The 24,109-nt window shown below is 48.3% G+C and overlaps 1 protein-coding gene and 1 long non-coding RNA gene across 3 annotated transcripts in view; one reads left to right on the top strand and one right to left on the bottom strand.

Annotated features, from left to right (window-relative positions):
* Positions 1–185: 185 nt before the first annotated feature.
* On the bottom strand, positions 186–22,576 carry KLF9 (KLF transcription factor 9). Of its 2 annotated transcripts, none has more exons than XM_077907281.1 (2): positions 21,985–22,570; positions 186–642 (listed from the first exon to the last, which is right to left on the bottom strand). In XM_077907281.1, the coding sequence occupies exons 1-2, from the start codon at positions 22,487–22,489 to the stop codon at positions 413–415; spliced, it is 735 nt and encodes a 244-aa protein (XP_077763407.1). In that variant the 5' UTR covers positions 22,490–22,570; the 3' UTR covers positions 186–412. The 2 variants fall into 2 exon arrangements, with proteins under 2 accessions (XP_077763407.1, XP_077763417.1); XM_077907291.1 differs by lacking the exon at positions 186–642 and adding an exon at positions 20,539–20,648 and having other exon boundaries at positions 21,985–22,576.
* Positions 22,577–22,808: 232 nt separating this feature from the next.
* Positions 22,809–24,109, top strand: part of LOC144319338 (uncharacterized) — a 35,500-nt gene continuing 34,199 nt past the window's right edge. The window contains exon 1 of the long non-coding RNA XR_013385193.1: positions 22,809–23,592. This is a non-coding gene — a long non-coding RNA (uncharacterized LOC144319338). The remainder of the gene's footprint in view (positions 23,593–24,109) is intronic.

Below are 24,109 nucleotides of genomic sequence, written 5' to 3'. Positions count from 1 at the left end.
CGAAAAAGGTAAGAAAACAATTCTGGAGAGAGACAGCAAGCAGAAAGGGGCCCAGCGCCGCCCCGTGACGCCGCAGGTCCGCTCACCGGGTCAGACGTATGTACACCAGTGTGGGAGCTTTAAAACTCTGGCCCCCCAAGTCTGGGCTTTGCCCCCCTCCCCCGGCCCCCTTAACCCCCCCCCCCGAAAAAATAAAGGAGAGAGAGAGAAGGAAAAAACAAAAAGCATTTGCCTTCCCTCCAACAGTCAGAGACGCCGGAGCTGCCTCTGCGCGGGCCGGCGCGGACTGGGCGGTCGGGCTCCGCTGGGCTCACACCCGCCGCGGGGCGCGCTGCAGGCGGCCGGGCCGGGCCGGGGCGGGGCGGGGCGGGGCGCGGGGCGCGGGGCGCAGTCCGGCCGGCGGGCGCGGCCCTCACAAGGGGTGGGCCAGCGCCTTTTTGGAGCGCTTGATCATACTGGGGTGGAACTCGGTGTGGCGCCGCGCGTGCTTGGTGAGGTGGTCGCTCCTCATGAAGCGCTTCTCGCACAGCGGGCAGCGGAACTGCTTCTCGCCCGTGTGCGTCCGGTAGTGGCGCGTCAGCTCGTCCGAGCGCGAGAACTTTTTAAGGCAGTCTGGCCACGTGCAGGGGAAGGGCCGCTCACCTGCGGGGGGGACAGGACGCAGGTGAGACCGCGGCGTCGCGCACGCCGCAACCATCCCCGGCCCCCGGCCCGGGGCACACAGCCCGCTCACCTGGGGGCCGAGGGGTCCCCCGCAGCCACACCCCCGCACCTGCCACCATCACCCCCCCGCCCGCACCTGCCACCATCACCCCCCCCGCCCGACCTGCCATCACCCCCCCCGCCCGCACCTGCCACCATCACCCCCCCCCGCCCGACCTGCCATCACCCCCCCCCCGCCCGCACCTGCCACCATCACCCCCCCCCCGCCCGACCTGCCATCACCCCCCCCCCCCGCCCGCACCTGCCACCATCACCCCCGCCACCCGACCCGGAGCCCGCATCCCCGGTGCTGGCATCCTGCCCACCCCCCTCACCCCCGGGGACCTCAGAAAGGGGACAGAGAGCGACCCCAGAAGGAACCAGCGCCGCCGACTCCCTCACCTTGGGGCTGGAGCCTCCCACACCGAGCAAGCCGTTTCTGTTCTGTAAGCCACCCGCTCGGGGACACCTGGCCAATGAATACGTGAGGACGGTTCGGAGAATCAGGTTCTCGGGGCACATGAACCTGGTATGTGATCCCACTGGATCCCTGGCAGCCTTGGAACGTACTGTTATTTGGGGGGAGGGGGTGGTGGTGGTGGTTATTCTACGGGGTTGCTGGTTCCATGGGTTCCGTGGGAAAGCCGGAGAGTGGGAAGCCCTAGCCCTTTGCAGGATTTGCCGGCACCGGCACCGCAGGACTGAGGCGGCTAGTCCAGCCAGGCTGTCACCTGGAGCAGGTGTTTCCCCCTGAGCTCCTGAGTGCTGTGGCCACCAAGCCTCTGGCTGACCCAGTCTGGTGACAGGGAGGCCAGCAGCCACAGGAAAGAAAGCCTGCTTGTTCCTGAGCATCTCAGTAACAAACACTTTTAGAGACACGGAGAGTGCCTCCTGTGTAGGCCATATTTTAGGTCACATTGTCTTATTATTATTATTATTAGTAGTAGTAGTAGTAATCTCTATGCCCAAAGTGGGTCTCAAACTCAAGACCCCAAGATCAAGAGTCACATACTCCTCTGATGTAGCCAGCCAGGCACCCCAAGTCATACTGTCTTATACAAAAAACAAGTTTGTTTCCTCTGCCACATAATAATCCTTCAAATATCTGAAGACAGCTATCGTGTCTCTCTCTCTCTCTCTAATCTCTGTTCAGACTAAGCAGTCCCGGTTTCTTTCATATTTCTCATACAAAGAAATTAACATTATTCTAAAATAGTAAGAGCTAAGGCATCCTGTCACTGAATTCTCACAGGACACCCTGTGGAGGTGGCCCATTTCACAGATGAGGAAACAGGCTTAGCACTTGCTGGTGTTTCCAGCACCCCCTCCTTTGCGGCTCCTCTCCTCAGAGTCAGTAGAGTGTCTTCATGTCCCACTTTATTAAAATGCGACTGAGCCTCACCCTCCAGACATGATCGAGTTAGCACTGAGGGCCTCTGCCATGGCAGGAGAGGGCCTATGGCCATGTTTGCTGAGGACACACACAAGCAGAAAGGCAGAAGGAGCTGTTGATGATAAGAGAGTCTTGTGTGCCCTTCTTGTGAGCACCTGGCTGCCTCCTTCTCACCTTGTTCAAGCACAGCCCAAAGCTGCTGCCTTACAGACCCAGGGCACACAGGCTCCTGCCTTCCACAGAACTCTCCAGATACTCTTTTGGAAGGTGTGAGGAGTGCATGTTTTCTCACTCCAGTTCCCACCTTCCTGGAACCCAGAGACTCAAAAGGCTGAGAGCTGTCCACTGCAGTGCATCTGAGTCATCCACATATTATTCATCCTTTCCTTCCAGTGTCTCCTACCTCGTGCCAGAGATGTAGAAATACTGATCATAAGAACAAAACCAAAGCTCGGTCATTTCTGTGACACTCCACACATGGCTAAGGTTTTATTTGCTATTCTCTCAGCAGAGCCATGGTTATCATGCCCTGTACAATCTCTTTGTTCTTATGGGAAACCCGATATGGGGAATACAAATCTCTATTAGTAGATTCGTTATACGTGGGTCTAGGTACGAACCTTCACCGAGCCAGGGGGCTGAAGAGCCATACCAGCAAAGGCAACAGCAAACCCGTGAATGCCAAGCCCTACCCAAGGTGGATGGGTATTGGGGTTAATGAGGCAAGAGGATGCTCAAAGACTCCGAGAGGGCCAAAAAAAAACCCCAAAACTAAACAAGAAGAAACCACACTTCAAACTGAACACTTTTGAAAAAACTCAATGACACGGAATTTGGAGACCACATTTCAACTTCTGCTGGATCAAACAGTTTTCTACATGGTTCAGAACTTGGAACAAACGTGGAATGCAGGTTGTCACAACACAATAAGGTTGAGCCTCTTGGGATAAAGACAGCATCATGAATGATTTTTGTACTACTTATACCACCAAGCATTTAATAAATGCCTAAATTGTGTGTGTGTGTGTGTGTGTGTGTACACATACAGCTGAGGTTGCTCACATGACGAAAGCCTGCTCAGAAGTTTCCTAGATCGCTGGGGGAAGACAACTCCTGTCTCTTCCAGAATTACACTGCAACCAAGTCCTCTTAACTCCAGTGAAAGGTCTATGGGAGAAATATTCTCTTAAATATGTTATGTTAAAAAATATAATGAAGGGTTAGAACTCACACAGCGATGAATTATAAAACCAAACCAAAGCAAGCCAAACGGAACAACCCTCACTGCTCTCTCCATCCTGGATGAAGCCTTCTCTCCCCTGCTTTGTGATTTGGTGGTGAGAAAAGCGATGAAAAGGAAAGGCTCAGTGTTTTCTCAGTGCTTGTTAGGACAAAAACTCATCAGAGCGATTTTTCATGGAGGACTGGTAATGTGGTTTAGCTTACTCACTGGCACATGTTTCTTTCAAGTGAGTCACGAGAGGAGGTTTTACTGGAGTGGATCTGTGTCCACTGTGGGAAAGATGGATCAGAAGACCACTCGGCTATGCTCCAGGTTGGGAACGAAAGAAGACACGCCCTCTGTTCTAGGAAGATGGCTTTATAGAAGAGATAGTGGATGGAAAATTACCATGCAGCCTGAATCAGCTGTATGTACAGAACCATTAAGTATTTATGATGATTTATGTAGGTTTCAAGTGTAATCAGGGTCCCTTCCCACTGAATTCACCTTCAGTCTAGCTTCTGGCTCTACTGTCTTCGCTGCTCCTCATGGTTGTCACTATGTGACTGTTCTCTTGCTTCTAACCCAGATGCTGCCATTGACGTAGCATCTTTATCCCTGTTTCAGAGAAGAGAGGGCCACCTACTGAGCCCAGAGCAAATCAGAGCCAACAGCAGCCTTTGTTAGACTCATATAACTTGTGTAATTCCACCTTACAGTTTCTGAGCATTTAAAAAAAGATCTACCTGGAAGTGAAATGCTAGTGTAAAAGCTCCAGGATCATTTTGATTCTTCTCGGATCCTTTGGAAAAACATTAGTGATCTAAATCAGGGGTTTAGCAAACTACAGCCCGCAGGCCCAATCTGACCCGCCATCTATTTTTGTAAAGTCCATGAGCTAAAAATGGTATAAATACCATTCTTATTTTGGCTTTCACCAAATTGTTGGGGGGAAAAAAATCAAAATAATAATAATATTCTGGGATAGGAGAAAGTTTGATGAAATTCAAATTTTCACATCCATATACAAAGTTTACTGGACCACAGTCATGCTCATTTGTTTATATATTATTACCTATGGCTGCTTTTTACTATAACAGCAGTGTCAAGCAGTTGCAACAGAGAATGGATGGCCCACAAAGTCTAAAAGATTTGCTACCTGGTCCTGCATAGAAAGTTGGCTGAGGGATCCCTGGGTGGCACAGCAGTTTAGCACCTGCCTTTGGCCCAGGGCGCGATCCTGGAGACCCGGGATCGAATCCCACGTCGGGCTCCCGGTGCATGGAGCCTGCTTCTCCCTCTGCCTATGTCTCTGCCTCTCTCTCTCTCTCGCTCTCTCTGTGTGACTATCATAAATAAATAAAAATTTTAAAAAAAATTAAAAAAAGAAAAAAAGAAAGTTGGCTGACCCATGATCTCAACCTGAGGATTTGAACTTTTACCTGGTGTATACAAGAGTTTGCAAATCCAAATGTCTTCAGGAGCCAGACACATAATGAAAAATGGGTGAAATGCCAGCTGTATTAGATCATGGGTTGTAGTGGAATCCATAGCCAACTGGACAGTGCTTTGTCCCCTCAAAGGCATTCAAATTCAACACGTTATAAAGCATTGTGCCAGCCAAACAATGTGTGTGTTTGCAGGAAGGCTGGATTCTTCTTGGGGACTGAAAATTTGTAGGCCTTTGAAACCACTCACTTCTTTAACCCAGTGAAGAGTCTGCATACCACCTACTTTGGTATGTTAGTTGATAATAGACACACAATAAGGTAGCATGTAAAAAATGATACATGTTTTGTACCTAAGAAAGTATGGAATGGCTAAATATGTAGAGAAGGAAGAATTTAAGGCTGAATGAGATGAGAGATTGTGGGCAGAGGAGGAAAAGAGAGGTCTTGGAGAAGCTGCGGCTGGCTTTTCATCCTGTACCCAAGAGAAAATCGAGTCAGGCCTTTCAGCTCAGTGCCAAGGCCCACAGAAGAACAGTTAACCTTCTTCACGCCGAACAAATCATATGGCAAAGCAACTACCAATTAAAGAATCTTTAAACTTGTCTTCAGCATTAATGAGAGAGTTACCATCCTCCAAGGGAGAGGGGCGGGGGAAGAACAGGAATGTACTAGTGTTTTATTTCTGGCCTTTACAGGAAAACATACCCAGAGGCAGTGACACAATAAACTCTTGCTTTACTGGAGCAGAGCTGTTAACAGCACAAGTTCCTCTGCGTTCTCATTATTTATATACCGCTCCCCTCCCCTTTCAGCAACCAGCTAAGCACCTCTCGCTGACAGACTCGGCTCAGAGTGTAAAATAAACTTGATCAAAACGGCTACTGAAGACCGCACCTGGTGTGTAAAAGACTTTCTTTGCAGAGACAGGTCAGGCCTCCAGAAGTCTCTGGGCCTCCAAGGGGTTCAAGAGAAGTGGAGTAAAGCCTGCTGGCTAGGCGCTTGCCTACTCAGCACAAAGGATGGCTCCTTGCTTTTAAGAAAGAGCCTCCACTCTACCTGGTGATTGGTGGACAATGCCAAGTAGTGAGTTCTCCATATGGAAGGAGAAAGAAAGACGACAGTGTGGGTATTGCTGCCTGGATATACTGAACCTCCTCCAGGCTGCCCTGAGTTCAGACAGGCTGAGAACACAGATCTCCCATACCCACTTCCCTGCCTGGTTCTCTTTCCCATTCCATCCCAACCCACAGTTCCACGGAAGAGTCTAAAACGGGCTAACCTTAACCAAATACAAACTCTGAGCCTCCCATTGCTTCTAGCAAAAGTAACTCCATCTTGTAAAACAAATCTAAGGGCTTGAGGCCTCCTTTTCAGAACAGAATTCAAAAATGCCAATTAAGAATCACAGCTTCTTGCCAGTATACAAAATCAGGGCTGCTTCTTGAGGAAAAAAAAAAAAATAGTGGGTTTTGTTTATTGAAAAAAAGGAAGTAGGATTCCAGAGATAAAAGGAAAATCTGATATTAGAAAATCATATTGATATGATTCTCTATTTTTAACAGGCAAATATACCATCCTCAACCCCCCCCCACATCTTCCCTTGAAAAATTCAACATCCATCCCTAATAAAAGGTTTTAGGAAAACAGAAGAATAATTCCCTAATAAGACAGAAAAATATAGATTGGACACTTTTCCTCAGCAAGGTCAATAGTAAAATAAAGGTAGCATTCTATTAAAGTCAAGCTCAAGGCATGAATGGACACTGTCTCCATCACTACAGCTATTTAAAATTATTCAGGAAATGCTAGCGAGGACAATTAGATAACAAAATAAGAAGTAGGGGATCCCTGGGTGGCTCAGTGGTTTTGCACCTGCCTTTGGCCCCGGGCGCGATCCTGGAGTCCCGGGATCAAGTCCCACGTCAGGCTCCCAGCATGAAGCCTGCTTCTCCCTCTGCCTCTCTCTTTCTCTCTCTCTCTCTCTCATAAATAAATAAAAAAATAAATCTTTAAAAAAAAAACAAAATAAGAAGTAAATCACTGGAAGGGGAAGTTAATACAAGAATTATCTGCAGTTGATACAGATTTGTTTGGAAAGTCTTAGAGAAATGCCTAAAAAAAAAAAAAAGCTAATATAAATTAAAGAATGCATTCTTAGGTGTAAATATACAAAAGAGTAATGGGTTTCTTATATGCTAACCATAGCCAGTCAGGATGAGCCTAACAATAAAAGTTCAAGACCTGCACGAGGAAAATCTTTAGACCTTGATATAAAAGAAATTGAATAAATGGAATATTTCCCATATTCTCGGATGGTAAGTCTCAATGGTGTGAATGTGGCAATGCTGTACAAATTCATCTATGAAATTAACACATACCATAGAAATTCTTTTTTCTTGAACTTGACAAAATTATTCCAAAGTGAATTTGGAAGAATAAATATACTCGACTTGCCAAGAAAATTTTGCAATAGAACAACAGTAAGTGAACACTTGCAATACCAGTTATTACAATGTATGATTAAAGCTGCAATAATTAAAGATAGTGTGAGACCAGTATAAGAAAAGACAACTCAGTGGAACAGTCAAGTCTGAAAATAAACCCAAGACTCGGTAGGGATGGGGTGTTTCAAATTAATGAAGAAATGAATGTTAAATTCAGTAAACAGCAGAGACATCTGGTTAAAAAGAAAAAAAAATAAATCTGGATCCCTACCTTATACCATTTCCTTCAATAAATTCCAAATGAGCTATACACATAAATGTAAAAAATAAAACCACGGAGGTGAGAGAAAATATAGGTGACTATTTTTAGAATTCTGGAATGGGGAGAGACTGTCTCAACATGAAACCAAAGGCAAAATCCTATTTGAAGAGTAGTTTTGAAATACATAAAAAATTTTAAACTTCTATATAGTAAAAATATACCTAAGTGAAAGAACTTGAGTCAGAACAGTGAACCTAATAAAGGAAATTATATAGCACAAGACAAAAGGTTAAAATCTGTAATATGAAAAGGACACTTACAAATCAAAATTAATAACCCAATTTAATAAAATTGGACAAGGATGCAAATAAGTAATTTATAAAATAAGAAATACTACTGGCATGGGGCACCTGAGTGGCTTGGTGGTTGAGCGCCTGCCTTTGGTTCAGGTTGTGGTCCCAAGGTCCTGCAATGGAGTTGTACACTGGGCTCCCCACAGGGAGCCTGCTTTTCCCTCTGCCTATGTCTCTGCCTGTCTCTCATGAATAACTAAAATCTTAAAAAAAAAAAAAGAAATACTAATGGCCAATAAATAAATATATGAATTCAATCTCACAAGTAATCAAAACAAGCCAAGTAAGACACCAATGAAGTATCTATCAAGCTGGTGAAAATGTTAAAAAGTAAGTGCACATGGGGTGCCTGGGTGGCTTAATTGGTTATGCATCTGACTCTTGAACTCAGCTCAGGCCTTGATCTCAAGGGGTTGTGAGTTCAAGCCCCATGTTGGGCTCCACGCTGGTCATGGAGCCTACTTAAAAAAAAAAAAAAAAAAAAAGTTTATCCATTACTGGTGGAGCCATGAGGAAATAGACCTCTGTTATGTTGGTGGAACTTGAAATTGATGTAGGGATTTCTGGCAATATATTTCTGTAGGAATTATTTTTTGGTAATTAGATAGGAACAGAAAAGTATACAGGGGTACCAGCTTTGTTCATAAAAGCTAAAACTTGGTAACAACTTAATTGTCTAACAGTAGAGAACTGGTTTGATACATTGTAATGTATCCATACAGTGGAAGAGTGTGTACTTGTTACAAAGGTGCTAAGATTGTTACAGAATGAAATGGAAAAACCACAGCAATACCCGGAGATGTGAAAAGAGCAGTGTATAATCCACTGTATATTTATGTACATGCAACATCTACAGAGAGGAAAAAAATCCTAGAGGAATATATATAAAATATGAACAGCAGCTATCTACAGGTGTGTGTTTTTTTTTGGGGGGGGATAAAGAGTAACACTTTCTATAATTTTCCTATATTTTCTAATTTTTAAAAAATAGTCACGTACAAATTTCTTTTATGAAACAAAGTCAGAAGAAAATCTTATACAAAACAAAGGAAACTGATGCACTCAAGTTTAAAATTTTCCATGAATGGGTTGATCATTCTTGATCAAGAATATATTCACAGAGGATGGGGGCCCAGGTATTTCCCTTCTATTGAGAAATAACACTCCGGATATCTAAGACCAAAGAAAAGAGTATCACTCTGTTTCCTTCTCAAATTGTTAGAAAGAAGCTTTCAAAACATACCTCATCTGTTTTCTCACTTCTCCATCTCCCCACCGACTCCTACTTTTTCTGTATGTGAAAGGGAGAATGGCCCCTATGAGGACAGACAGGAATCTGTCCAGAGTGATGGCAATGCTACCCAACCAGGGGGTGAGTTCACTGGGAAGCAGGGGGGCAAGCGTGTGCAGAAGTGCAAAGCCCAGCATCCACACAGACTCACACAGACCTGCCCTGACCCCAGACCTTTGGCACCCCCATCCCATTGTTCATTATCATGTCTTGCAAGGCTGACATGCAGGTCCAAAATGTGAGCCTTTGCTCTATTTTTCATACCCATGATCCTCAAGTGCAGAAGCACAGTGCACTTGACAGATGAGGTACATGGGCCGTCTCTGGGAGTAAACAATTCGACAGTTCCCTGCATAAATTGTTCCAGTGAACCATGAGCTCAAAAATCAAGAAGTCAAAAGGCAAAAGAAAAATCAAAAGTCTCCTGTTTGCCAGAAATATTTCTACCTACACATGCAGATGCTCTGAAAAAATAAAAGCACTTCATAGGCTTTAAAAGAATAATCCTGCCTGAATGCCATCCCATTATATTGCCATTTGCTCTTGGCCCCTCTCGGAATCCCTCTTGCGGTTGGGTTTCTTTTTATATTTGATTTGTTGATATAACAGAGTCATTTTAGAGTTTGAATGTGAGATTTTACTTCCTGGCTCCCATGTTTATCTGTGGAAAGCAGCCTGTCCCACTCCTTAGGTTCTGAGCTGGGAAGTGGGTGTGTGTCAGTAACATCTGCCACATAGCATTTGTTCTGCAGCACACTGGTGTCTAGGGAGCAAGCCTGTCTGAATATTGTTTGTGTGTCCCCAACCTCAACTGATCAGTGAGACAGCTCATGTGCTGGGACCTCAGAAGGAGAGACGGTGGACAACAGATTCTTGGCTCTGGTTTCTCAACCTAGTGAGAGAAATGTCCTGAAGTCTCAGGGATATGGACCCATAAAGCAACTCTAAAACTGGCAGAGGTCGAGAGCCCTCCCCACAACCACACAGCCAGGTCCAGGCCTAGATTAGCTGGTTCCCACGTTCTTCCTGCCACCCCAGACTATGCTGCTTCTGCTCAGCTGTTTGTGGGAAAGAGAAATAATAAGTCGACCCACTAAGCATTGAACAGGATATAAATGTTGAGTGGCAAAACTATCCTAAGAACATAGATTCTTTGCATCTTTGCATTTTGGGTGACTTTTATAACCATCAAATGCAAACCTGTCAAACCTGTCAGATAAAGCCAACTTAGACGGCCGATGACCTGTCCAAGGACACGCATAGATGAGAACCGGTTTTCAAACTCTTCCTTCAGCTTGGAGCACAAGACAAGACTGGATGTGAAAGAAGAGCAAAGGCCCTAACTCAATGGAGAGAGAGAGCCTTCTACCCACACGTTTCTCTCATTTTCTTACTCCCAGGCCCTTCTTTCCCGATGGACTGGCTCAGGGAGAGCATTTACAGTTTAAAACAAATAGATGCTGCTGAGCATTAAGTTCCAAAATAGAGTCTTAAAAATGGAAAGCAGACCCTGAAGTCCTTGAAATCTCTTGATTGGCCAGCGCTGCCGACTGAGACCTGAGCCATAGAGAGAGGCAGGAGGGGTGGGGTTTATGAACAGACACAGAGGTCCCTAACAAGTGCCTTGTGTTCTGTACTGTCCTGTTAATAACACGTGGGGGCAGTCCCGGGTGTGGCCACTCTGGCCTGGACTGGCCTGGAGCCTGCACTGGCCCCTCCGGGGAAGTCCCCACACAAACCAGGGCACCTGAAGAGTCAGGCAGACACACTGAGGAGGGGCTGTGTGCATGTCTCCCAGCCTTACCCTTCCAAATGTCGGGTGTGGAAAGGGACTGTGTGCTCCTGAGCCCATGAGCACACAGTTGGGAGAATGCCACAGGGGTCCCGAGTCACAGACTGCAAAACCTACCACCTGGAGCCATGGTCCAGAGGTCCTCTTGAGCAGAGGATGCCGGAACATGAGGACCAAGACCTAAGCTAGTGCATGACACCCCAGGGGACACCATCAAGGTAAAAGGATGGTGTGTAACATCGACAGCCCTCCCATGATGCCAAAAAAAGTGCATTTCTTGCCTACCAAACACCAGATCACTCCCAGAGAAAGGCCAAGGAAGAAGGAAAGAGAACCCTGATTTTGCAAATATTTACCTAAAGAAGACAATTCAATAGATAAGTGACAGAGAGACCCTGAATAGGACTCAAGATAAAAGTTTTTCCACCAATAGTACAAATGAGAGTAGGGGGAGGATGAGGGGCAGCACTTGAGAACTCAGTTCTGGTTATTGACAGTTACATCTTTGCACACCCCAGGGTTGCAACTGGAAAATCCATGTCCAATGCACACGGGTTACTTTGCAAGGGCTACTGAGACTTTTAGCATCCTTAGCAAACACAAGGATAACCTTTCCATTTGTGCACTTAGGTACAATTATATGTGGCGTCCACAGCTTCCTGTCGGGAACAACCACTATCCGGAGAGTTGGCGCTTTTGGCACAGATCAAACAATGGGCAAAAAGACAAAAATACAGGAGATGAGACTGCTGTCCGGTTAGAAAAATGCCTACTCTGCCAGCCAGGCTGCGGCACTCGCAGTGACTCTGAGTGACTAGTGATGCTTCTCCAGCACGCGATGCCAGCCTTTCCCTTCTGGGCTCAACCTCTGTACACTGCTCACATCACGGTAAAGTTGTGATGACCACATGCCATGTGGGCCACCGTCAGACAGTTTTTCAAGCTTTCATGGAAGGAGCCACTGATTCCTATTGCCTGGGGTTTGTTACCAAAGACCACAACGTTTGACCGTGCTGAAGTTTCTGACCTTCACTATGCATTACCCCGCCTGGCTCCCCCAGCCCCCCTGGACGGGCATTCCTGGGCAGTGCTTCACATGTGGAAGCAAGCGGGACATGGAGAAGAAATAAATTAGGTGACAGGGGCAGAGCCCATGTCTCTTTATGCTGGGGACCCCCACCTCAGAGGGATAATGCTCACTAGACAAGCATTTTCTGGCTGGCCACGGGTATGATTTGTAACTCAAGAAATGAAGAGCCAGCCGTTTGGCTGTCATTCTGCTTATTTTCATTAAAATGGCAGTGATACAAACCTATTGTAGAATTATGGCAGCACAGGAATTAAAGTCATTTTAATGTGTTCTTTTAAGTTATTTTTAAGAGCTAATTTTTGCCTCTGATAATTTATTAGGGTGTTTGTGTTGGGCATTACACACACCAAATAGATTCCAGAATCCCTACAGGAACTGTCATATAAACAGCCCATCTTTGTAAAGATGAGCTCTTTATCTACTAACATCCAGGGTGACAAACATTCATGTAAACACAATTCATTTTTCTGGGCATTAAAATGGACAGACAACTGGAATCAAGACCAAGTGAATGGTGCTGGTTATCACACCGTTGCTGTTAACTTCATTCCATGAGAGGCTTTGGGTACTGGCTTCCAGGATGTCCACTGAAGAGGTATGAGGCATGAGCCTGAACACAAGAACTTCATGTTGAAATAATCTATCTTTTGCAAAGGCCATTTAGTACATGCATTAGTGGCCTGTCTTTTAGGGTAAACTCCAGGGATAGCTCCGAGCCTTTTCTCTTCAAAGAGGAGAAAAAAGAAAAGCTGTCATAGAATCTGTCTCTCATTTTGTCAAACCTCTGTTTTTTGGAACAACCTGTCTATAGTTCTATGTGGCAGATAGAGGGGGTATCTGTTGGTTTTGCCTGTCTGGCATCCTTTGCTTCTTTTGGGTAATAAATAGCACGCCTTGTGTTTCCTCATGGAAAACACCCCTTTCCCACTCTGGCGGGGAGAGTGACCCCCAAACCCCAAGCCCAGAGGTTCAATATGACCTAGCCATGCCTCAGTGATTGAGTTCAGGGACAGCCACAAAATTCTAACTCAGCTAATGAAGAGGGAAGCCTGAGACTTTTGCTAGAATCATTAGGAAAGAAGAACTTTCTTTCTTTGCTGAAACGGCAGGCTGGGAGTCTGATATGTGGTGGCCACCTCACCACCATCCAAAGACAGCCTGCCCATGAATGAAGCCAAAGCAAAGGACGGCAGAGCTGAGCCAGAGAGAGAGCCCGACACTGAGTATCTGAATCCAGAGACACCAGAAACTAGAACCACCTCAGATATGTTGGTAATATGAACCAATCACTTTTTTTTTTTTTTTTTTAACTGAGTTGGTCCAAGTTTGGATTCGGTTGCTTGCGACCAAGAGTCCTAACTCATATAGCTGTGCACTCAGAACTGGTATCTTTTTCAATTGGAAGGAAGTAGCTTCTGAATAGCTCTTAGAAAATATCGGAGAGGTTTGGTCAGAGTTCAAGAATTCTGTAGACATTCCTAACCAAGGTTCATAAAAACCAGCCACAAGCCAGAGTTAAAACACAAGAACAGAGAGCTAAGGTTTGATGGTTTGGGGGCCAAGTCCAGGAGAGGCATGCAAGACAATGGGGTCTCTTTCCCCACTGGTGGAGACCCCAGGGGTTCAGATCAATAACAATTCATGCAGAACTACAGGCAGCTAGAAAGATACTAGGAAATTCCAGAGTAAACTTGGATTAAGATAACTGACTCCAAGTCTAATTCCTCCTATAAAATAAGAGTACTTTCCTACCTCAATGGACTTCTGTGAGCTTACATGTGACAATGCACATAAACCGTTCAGGTTAGAAGTTGGCATGTAACAAATGCTGGATGTTATTGCTATTCCTATTATTATTACTGTTAATATTAATAATTTTCCATTAAACTATTATTCACAATGCTCACAGTGCCTGCTTTCAACATCTAGCACAGCTCTATGCATGTAACAGTCACTCAATATTCTTTCAATGAATGAGCTGCTGCTGGATTGCTCTGGAATTGCACACAAAAATTCTAGGAACCTCAAAAGCTTCTGGGGAACACCTATAAATTATTTTTAATTATAATTCTTGGTCAATGGGGATACTGTCCGAAATGCTTTAAATGCATTATCTGAATTAAGTCTCAGAACAACTTCAGTTGAATCACTGAACTCCATTTTACAGATGAGAAAACTGAGGCTCAGAGAGTTTTCAACATACAAGAGTGCCGGGGTGGGACACAAGCACAGGTCTGAGGGCCCCGAAGCCCATGCTTGGATTGCTCTCCGTACTGAAGCAAAGGCCTTTCCTGGGGATGCCGTGCATTCAGGCTCCTTAGAGTAGGCTGGTCTCCCCATTACACACTCTTCCTACTGCCTCTTCCTCATCAAAGCCGGCCCCCTGGAAGGGAGAGATGGGGAAACCTTCTTTTCCTTCTCTTTGAACCAAGATGATCTATAAAATGCTTTCCAGTTCTGAAATGTCTGCAAAGCTTTTTGTCCACTGCCTACCCTACTGGTTCCCACTTTGGGTCCAGTCAACTCTGGGAGGCACTCACTTCTAAAATGACAGAGGCTTGCCTTGGAAAAATGTTCACACTTTGTTCGATACAAAATACTGCTGCCTGCATTTCAAATCCTTGTCATTAATTTTGCATGGCTTAAGCTCCCCTCTCTTTATTTTCATCTATGTAAATAATGTCCTCGCTTTTTAAAAAGGCTCAATCAGGGATGAATTCCATTCTCCTATTCAAATTTGTGATCATTCTCAATTTTATTTAAAAAAAAAAAAAGAAATTCGAACATCCAGAGGACCCAGGCTTGGACAGTGAGCTAGCTGGTTCTTGCAGCTCTAGAATCCTTGGATTTCAGATCCAGATGTTCATTCACATCTCAGAATTCCAGAGGCTAACATACCTCACGATGAACCCAGATTCAAAGGGAAGCTTGTCAGTGTACCTTGGTAAACACTGGCTTGGAGCACAAATGGAAACGAATGCCTTGGAAGATCCCACGCATAAAAAATGGATGCACCTCACTCCCTTAGAGGGGAAGGCATTCTCTATGAATAATAATGTGAGTCCTATTATTTGCTGAGGGGACTGCTTGAGGCCAGGATAAGACAAATGTTTACTCTTGGCCTTAATGCACCAAAAAGGTATTAAAGTTTCAGGAGGGCTCCAGGAAGGGCGGAGTAGGAAATCTCACTGGCACTTGGCCTTGGGCTGGTTCACAGTGTGCTGCTCCCATAATAAAAGGGCAGAGGTTCCCTCTGACTCCACCTCTGCCCTTTCGCTTGGTTAATTTGGTTAATGTGAAGCAGCTCTTTAAACCAGGATTTTAAAAATGCTAACCACAGATTGGAATTCTCAGGAGGCGGTGGGGGAAAAGAATTCAAATCAAAGAATTGCAAAGAATTCACTGTGAGGGAAGGTCTCTGCGTGGGCCAACCTCGGTTGGGCCTTTAGCAAGTCTTCAACAGCCCTATAGAGTCCGGGGCGCCCTCTTGTGTTGCTGAAGAAACCCAGGCCCCAGGAGATCGGGCTCTGGGCCGAAAGTCACATGGCTGTCAGGGCAGCCGGCCAGCCTCCCCAATCCCGGTGCTGCTGCTTCCAAACCCTCCAAGGGAACATGCTTCAATCGAACAATACCCGATACTTGGGAGGGTGGCCAGACCCTCTTCTACAGGCAAAATGATGGATGTGATGACCCCTCAAGGTCACTTCCAATCTCCAAATTCTACTCTTTTGATGCTGACAACTGCTGCCACCAAGTGCTCTGATCATGGCCTAGGCCTGGGACTAGCTTCCCAACAAAAAGTGGGGTGGAGCGAGAGACAGGCTTGCTCAGAGACCACTGCAGAGGATCCCATTTCTTTCCCTTTAACCATCTGTGGGTTTTTTTTTTCCCCTTCCTGTTGCCCCTCCTTTTTGCGAGTGTTGCATAGAAACAGAAAGTGCCTTTGTACCAATTACTAGGCACTAATTTACGTTCTTCAGTGGGCGCTGGGCTTGCTGGAGAAACATTAGGATCAGGTGGGAGGGTCGGATGTGGGGGAGGCCTGGAAGGCTGCAAGCTTTTTCTCCAAGCCTGAGAACAGCCAAGAGGAGAAGAAAAAAAAAAAAAAACCTGAAAAATTTGGAAGTCAAGACTAACGAAAATGACAAAGCTGGTTTTATCTTGTTTGTTTGTTTGTTTGTTTGTGTGTTTGTTTGAAAGTCAAGAATGCTGGTAATCATAAGGCATTCAGAAATCAAACCAATGGCCTGGAAAGTCGTCTCTAACCAGGGCCCGCCACGTTGTTTCAGAGGCTCCTAGAAGAATGAACACTGGAACCTTTCCACCCACTTTTCTTCCCAATGAACTTAAGGAAGACCACTGTCAGCTACTTTCCCAACATGTCATATGATAGTTCTCCCTGGGAAGTTCAGGCTGAGAATTTCCCACAGACGTTGCAGAATGATTTGCTCTTGGAATAAGCATCAACAATTGAGACAAGAATGTAAATCTGACCTTTACATTCAGAATCCAAGCATTCACTTGGAGGTTTGAAGGTAATGGGGTGTTGCCATCAAAACAGCCCTATATTTGCTCTGCTACCTCCTCCCGACGACGGGCCCCACTCGTCCCCTCCCCTTTCCTCACCACTCATCCAAGATCTGAGGGGAAATTAGGGGAATGACGTTTTCACCCTGTAATTCCACTCTGTGTGTATCTTCTGTTGTGAAATAATAACCCTGCCAGCAGCAGCAGCTTTTCTAAGGCAACCCCACTTTGTTTTTTGCTAGGACAGCTGGATGGAGGGTGTCCGAGGACAAGGAAGTGAGGAAGAGGAGCAGTGGGTCCTTCCTACATCGAGGACTGGCAATGAAGAGCTGTTGGGTTCCCCCTGCCCCACCACCACCACCAAAGACCCCAATCCCCAGGGTGAGATCCTAGCAGTGGGCTGGGGCTGGGGCAGCCAGCCATATGGGCCATCTTCTCTTGGAACAGAGAGGGTGTTAACCTCTTGCCTGAAACCCAGAAGCAATCCTTTCAGTAGTCCATCCTTGCAATCTTTAGAAACCTCTTATCCTCTACAGCTAGAAGCCATCTGTACCTCTTTGCTTTCTTCTTGAATGTAGACTGTCATTTTTTCCGACAGGATACATGAGATTGTGTCTAGACAGTCTCACTGGGGACTGGGGTGTATACTGCCTCAAGGGGGCAAAAATTGGATCTTTGGCAGGTGAAAAAAGTTTTAGCTATTACAGTGGTTTGTGGCCTTCTCAAGGGGAGCAATACGTAAACCACTCTACAGTATATCAGTGGCACTAAGATGTCATGTGAGGGGCGGAGGATTATGGGGAAAAAAATGACTAGGGTTTCCTTACAGGAGAGAAAACCGGGTGGCGCGGGGGAGTAGAAAAACAGTTACCCGTGCAAACCCCACTCAGGCTAAGCTGTAAATCTATTTTGGATGAAGCGTGTCAGGTTATGAAATACAACAATCCACATCACTTGGGGAGTCCTAGGGAAAGAAGAACAGGGCAGAGAGAATGTCTCCTCAAAGGCCTCCCTTCTACTTACGAAGAGAAGAGAAAGTCAGAGAAAGTCGCAGAAACTGGGCATGGGCTAATGAACAGCCTGCCCGGAGGCCACTTGTGAGCTAAGGCCCCCAGCCTGGGGCCTGCGGCCAAAGTGAGACCTTGCCCTGTCCCTGAACCCCTGCCTCCCGGGTAATGGAAGTGGATCCTTTCTCACACCTCTGATGGCACGATCTCCTGAACCAAACAGTTGACTCTAAAGCTTTTTGCGGTAATTAAGGGAGATGAGTACAAGAGGCTCAGGGCAGGCCTGGCACCTGCCTAAGCAAAATCTTTCAAACTCTGGTCTCAGGGAAGGAATGTCCTGGCTGAAGGGACATTCTTGAAGAGTCCAGAAAACTTGTTTCCAGGGTTGGAGGAGACCTTCCATGGTGAGGGGCCCTCCAGATCCCTTCTGCCAGATAGTCTCAAGTATCCCAGGGAAATGTTCAAGCTGGATAAGGAAAAACAGAAGCAACTGCTCTTGGGGGTTTTGCAACTCTTGTGTCTCCTTATTTTACACGGACGTCCTTATGCTCTATTAAAAAAAACAAGTGTCATTTTTAAAACCCTTTCTGTAGAACTCGAGGGATATAACCATGATCCTCAAGCTCAACCCACTGTCACTACTTGGGGAGAGCTGACTTGAGTCCTAAAAAGAAAAATGGCACTTGGCATGGAAGTGAAGCCTAAGGTCTCTACCATTAGGATGTCAACCTTGCATGAGTCTACACCAGCTGGTTCTGAAGACCTGGATCTGGAATTTGGATATTGTTGTTTCCTTCCCCCAAAGATTACCCCCCTCAATATACATAACCATTCAAGGTGACCACAAAATCAGGAAACTTAGTATAAACTCTTTTTCTTTCTTTTAGTGCTCATGGGGAGACGTGGGTGTGGCAGGGGGTCTGCACAGTGAGTGGGTATTTGTGGAGTTAGTTTGGGGTATGTGCTCTGAGATGGGGGTGTGTGTGTAGGTGTGGATGTGGGGGCTGTGAGAGGACTTCTGTGTGCACACGGGCACACAGGTGAGGGCAGTGATATGGCTGTGGCTCTGTGGGGCAGGTGTGACAGGATAATCTTAAAACCGCTTGCCTTTAAAAAAATATATATGCCCCACATGTTTTCAGGCCAGGTACTCTTAATGGGTCCCATTGTTAAACTGGAACATTACCATGAATGCCCTCTAATGTGTCCCCAAAGTCTGGAAACGAAAACGAATGTGTTTATGGCATTTTTCAGATTAATCGTGCATCTGCTTCTTAAACTTTAGAGGCACATTACTTGAGAGGAACATCTGACCCAGAGGCTAATGAAAAGCAAATTGAGCTTAGTATTATAAAATGTAAACTGATATACTACTTAAAAATAAGTTTATCCTGGTTCCTGATTTTGAGGATACCCTATCACACACAAGCTACAAGATGCAGAATTTCTTGAGGGCTTTCTGTACGTGGAATCCTATTAGGTGCTTTGCCTATGTTATTTAATCTTTGTACAAGAACCTATGAGGAGTTCGGTGATAATAGCCTATCCAGTGGATTAAGAAACGGAGGGTCAAACAAAGAAGGATAGTAAAATTACATGCCAAAAGAGATGATGTAAATGATTAAAATAAAGGGCACTGTCGAGTAAAGAATGATCAGTTCAAGCCAATTGTTGCTGGGTAGGACTTCAGGCCCAGTACTGCCAGATGGATCGATTTTTCCAGAGAAGCCAGAACTCTGGATTTGTGACGAATCATCTGATTTCTAGATGTTAGTAACTAAACTACATTTTTATTAACTCTGTGTTGGCCAAGCCAAACAAATTTGCGAAGCAAATCCAGCAGCAGGCCTGTCTAGTTTGCAAACTTGGAATTCCAAATTGCTGAAGTTTCTCCCACCTGGGAAACAACAGGACAAACGAGAACCCAACTCAAAAGTGTGTTTTCTCTTAGGATACTGCGGAAGTAGCTGCACTGGATGAAATGCAATTTTGTTTAAATGACTCAACTTCTAAAGCCACTGGTTTTGTGGAAGTGGCAGCTGGAGGAGGCTCCAGGAGCTGGTGGAGCAGCAGAAAGGACTCTCATAGGGCCACACAGAGCAGGGTGGGGGTGTGGCTGGAATTTTAGCTGTTAAAAGCTTCATAGAATGCAGACATTCCAAGGGCTAGCTGGGATCCACCTTCTGGAAAAAACCAGGAAGCTCCTTACCTCTCCCCCCACCCCCGCCCCCCGCTTTACCCCCCAAGACAATCCAACTTGAAGCCCTATCTGCTGCAACTTCCAAATGCACAAGACCTAGAAATCTCTTCTTTGGAGTATCCTTCACACATCCCTAGTTCAGTAGGAGTATGCTTCCCACAATATTTACAGAGGGCGAGGTTTTTGTTCAACCACGTCCTGGTGTCACAGAGCCCCCCAAACGTAAAGAAGACACCTGCTATCACCATATCCCTAGTTTCAGAAGACCGACTGTAGCATTTAAAATGGGATTAACATTTCACTCGGTTTTCCACTCCTGACTGTGTAAAAGGTTCTCCTGGAACAGCTGGGCCGGCTTGCCTTATGGAGAATTAAAGAGCACCACGCATGCACGCACACATAAGCAGCCATTTCTATAAATGCCCAAGAAAAAAAAAAAAAATCACTCGGCTGAATGGGTCACGTCTCCAGGAATCCTTTTTTTCTAAGACAGGAAGACTCAGGTAGCGCCCACGCCCACAGAAACCCTGCAGGCCTCCCCGGCCACCGGCCACCGGAGCGGGCAGCTCCCTGAAGGAGAAAGTGCCTTTGCTCAAGGTGGCAGTGGGTGTCGGGGTGAAGTGAACCCCCGGGGGACGTGGCTGACAAGGCCAGGCCCGCCCAACAGCTGCTGGTGAGTAACACCCTGGGGCTAATATACCCCTACCTCACCCTGGGGGGAGTGACGCTAAAGGTCACATCCCCCAGTTCAGGCACACATCTGCCTGCCCCCAGCCTTGCAGACACAAACTTTGTCAACTGTGCTAGTTTGATGGCAACTTAAGAGGACAACCCCAAACAGAACCTGATTTTGCAGGAACCACGCAGGAAAGTCAGTTTTGCTCCTGTGCCAGCAGCCACCTCCACAAGGAGCACTGTCCAAAGGAAATAAAACCCGACATGCAGTTACGTGGCCTTCCTCTGAAAGAGCAAAACCAACCCAACCCAACCAAGTATCATTCTCAAACCACAGGCCCAGGGCCTCATCTTGAGTGTACCGACAATCACACCAAAGAATGACAGTACTTTGCTAAGTAACTCCAACAGCCTCTTAAATATCGCGTGGGATGGAGGGAAAAGAAGTTCTAGGAAAAGATCAAGTCCTGTGCTTCCTTATCAGAACAGCGGTTGTAACAGGACCTTTACTAAAGATGTGGAGATAGCATGGCCCAACCCTTTCCAACTTTTTCTGAGTGTGTTACCCAGAACCAGCACAATTGGCTGACCAAGAATCTCGGGAAGCCTCCAAAGCCCATCTTAACCTGCTTATGTCTTTTCTGGCCACATCCCTTGGGCCAGCCCTTGCCTTTTGGTGTCCCTGGGAGAGACCCTGGTTGCAGGAGGGAGCCTGGATGTCAGGCCAGGACCACACCTCCTCGCTGACTGTTCAGGGTGCAGGGTGCCACCAATCATGGTGGTGGCGGTGGCGGTGGCGATGGTGATGGTGGCGGCGGTGGGGAATCGGCTGTGGAATCTCCTTAAAAAAAGGCTAACTAGTCATGAAGTTAACCCCCTCCACCATCACTTGATCAAACTCCTCTGCTGCCCGAAGCAGTGTTATTTTAAACCTCCCTGGGGACTCTGGGCCAAATTTAAAACCACCTTGGCAAGCCCTGAAAAAGTAGCAAGCACGGGGCTAAATGAGTCCTTAGTCATCCCTAAAAGGCTCCCCGTAAACTGCTTCTCCCCAGGTTTGGGGCGCGTCTCGCTGCAATCCCACAAGAGAATCAAATAAAAGCTACGCCATTTGACCTCCCCGATGCCAGCGTGTGCCCAGGTGGGGTGGCCCCACGGCCGTGGGGTGCGGGAGCCCTGCGAGGGGGGGCGGGGCGGGGAGCGGAGCGGAGGGGAGGGGAGGGGAGGGGAGGGGAGGGGAGGGGAGGGGAGGGGCGGCACCACTCCCCGCGAAGCCACGCACAGGGGCCGGCCCTCGGCGCTCGCTCCCCGGCCTGCCGGGTTAGGGCTCTCGGCGGCTCCTGGAGACGGGAGACGCGGCGCGAGGGGGAGCCTTCGGTCTCTCCGCGGCTCAGTCAGTTAAAGAGTCGAACGGCAGCACCTGATCCAAAATACGGGCACCCTCGAGGCCGAGTGTGGTGTCCTTAACGCCCCGAAAGGCTGCCCAGCCAAAGGTCAACTAACCCCAGAGCTGGGCTGGGCTGGGCTGGGGTGGGGGGTGGGGTGGGGGGGTGGGGGGAGGGAGCCGCCGCTAACCTGTATGCACTCTGTAATGGGCTTTGAGATGGGAGGATTTTCCATAGACTTTCCCACAGCCACTGTAGGGGCACTTGTGCCTCTTTTCGGAGGCGTGTTTCCCCTTCGCAGCCACTCCGGGGTGGAGGAGGGAGAGCGGGCTGGGCGCGCCGCCAGGATCCTGTCTCTCCTCGGGGCTGTGAGAAGGACTCGACCCAGATTCGGTGGTCACGTCGCTGTCGGATCCCATATCCTCATCCGGACTCTCCAGACTGTCGCTGCACACCGAGGGGGTCTGGATGGGTCGGTACTTGTTCAGGTCCAACAGGCTCTTGGCGATGGTGACCAGCGTGCAGTAATCCTTCCAGGCGTCCCCCGGGTCGCCGTGCTCCTTGGCCACCTCGCGCTCAGGGAGTCGCAGTCGCTCGGCGTCCGGGGCGCCCCCGTGCTCCGGCACCGCAGCGCGGTTCGAGATCGACACCAGACACTGGGCGGCCACGAAGTCCATGTAGGCGGCCGCGGACATGGTGCGGGCGGCGGCAGCCCCGGCGGCGCGGCCCAACTCGGCGGTGGCTGCGGAGGTTCGGCGCGGCCGGCCCTGGCCTCGGACGACGAGCGCGGCGCGGCGCGGCGCGGCGCGGCGGCCAAGGGGGCGGGGGCGGGGGCGCGGGCGCGGGGCGCTTCCGACTCGCAGGAGCGCGAGGCGACCTCAGCCCCTCATCTTTACGTAACCGGCAGCGCCTCCGCACGCAGCATCCACGGCCTCGGGCTCCGCCGCGCCGCCGCCGCCGCCGCCGCCGCCGCCCGCGCCCCGCTCCCCGCGCCCCGCGCCCCGGCGCGAGTCCCCCCGACGGGCGCGCCGGCCGCTCCGAGCCGGCTCCCTTGGAAAGATGCCACACGTGGCGGCCGCAAGTTTATTCGCTTGAAAACGCCCCCGAGGCGCTGCGAGAGGAAACTGCAACGGAGGTACACGCCCTCGGCCGCCGGCCTCTCTCCGTCGAGCCGCAGCCCCGGGTCCCGTTCACCCGAGCACCCGCACGCGGGGGGCTCGGGCCGCAGCGAGCGCCGGGTCTAGGACGCGCCTCTCGGCCGGTCCGCGGGCGCCCTCCGAGCCCCTGCGCCGGCCGGTCCGCACCGTTCCGGCATTCTCTCGCTCAGTAACAATTTCGCAGAATCCCATCACGTCACAACCCAAACCCCCTCCAATTGGCCAGCGGGGAGGGTGATTCAACTCTGTTTACTTTCTCCCCCTGCCAGTCAGCGCGGCCTCCCGGCGGAGAGGTGCGTCTAGGACTGAGGCGCGCGGCCAATCCGGCCGTTCCGAGCCGCCGCCTCGTGCTACCCCGACAGCCTCGAACGCGGGCACTTAAAAGGGTAACAGCCGGGCAGGCCGGCGGGGCGCGCCGCCTCCTCCCCGGGAGCGCCGGGCGGCTCCCCCCGGCCCGCGCGCTCCGGGCGGCGGGGCCGGGGCACGCGCCCCCCGCACCCCCAGCCCCACCCCGCCGCCCCGAACCGCTGGCGCTCGTTCCCGTGACAACAGAAAACTTGGCGCCCGGCTTCCCAGCTTGCAAACGGTTAAGTGGCTTCCTGCAAACGCTAGAGTCCCAGCAACCAGCCTTCCAATCGAAAGTAAGTTGGTTGATGTCACTGACATTGGCCCGGCCAATCAGAAGGGGCGTTCCGAAAGCGAGCGCCCCGCGCCTGGAAACCCCGGGAGCTGTAGTGAAACTGGACGCAGCCTTGTGTGTCGTGTTGCTGGTAGTAAAAGTGAGATGTGTATGGGAGGGCAGGGGTGATGAGTAAATGCGATGTGAGTCAATACTTAACAACAACAACAACAACCAAATGTCAGGCCAAGTTGTCCAAGAATAAGCACAAATGAGAAGGCATCATTTCTTTCTTTGTGTCTTTTCTTTTCTTTCTTTCTTTCTTTCTTTCTTTCTTTCTTTCTTTCTTTCTTTCTTTCTGTTTGGGGATGCAGCATACTTTTGGGTAGGTTTTTAATATACATGCAATGTGAGTCAATACTTTAAAAGAAACTAAATATGTCAGGCGAAGTTGCACAAGAATAAACACAAATGAGAAAGCATCATTTCATTTCCCCCCCTTCCAGTTTGAGGCTGCAGCATGCTTTTGGGCAGATTTT

Source organism: Canis aureus, chromosome 1 (genome assembly GCF_053574225.1).
Source record: "Canis aureus isolate CA01 chromosome 1, VMU_Caureus_v.1.0, whole genome shotgun sequence".
NCBI lineage: Eukaryota > Metazoa > Chordata > Mammalia > Carnivora > Canidae > Canis > Canis aureus.
This window is presented reverse-complemented; position numbering and strand designations above follow the sequence as displayed.

Bases quoted from the DNA above. Each gene is read 5' to 3' on its own strand.
- KLF9 (XM_077907281.1), bottom strand. From the start codon at position 22,489: ATGTCCGCGGCCGCCTACATGGACTTCGTGGCCGCCCAGTGTCTGGTG. The intron at 643-21,984 runs GTTAGCGGCGGC...TCCCCCCCGCAG, and splicing joins CCATTACAGAGTGCATACAG to GTGAGCGGCCCTTCCCCTGC.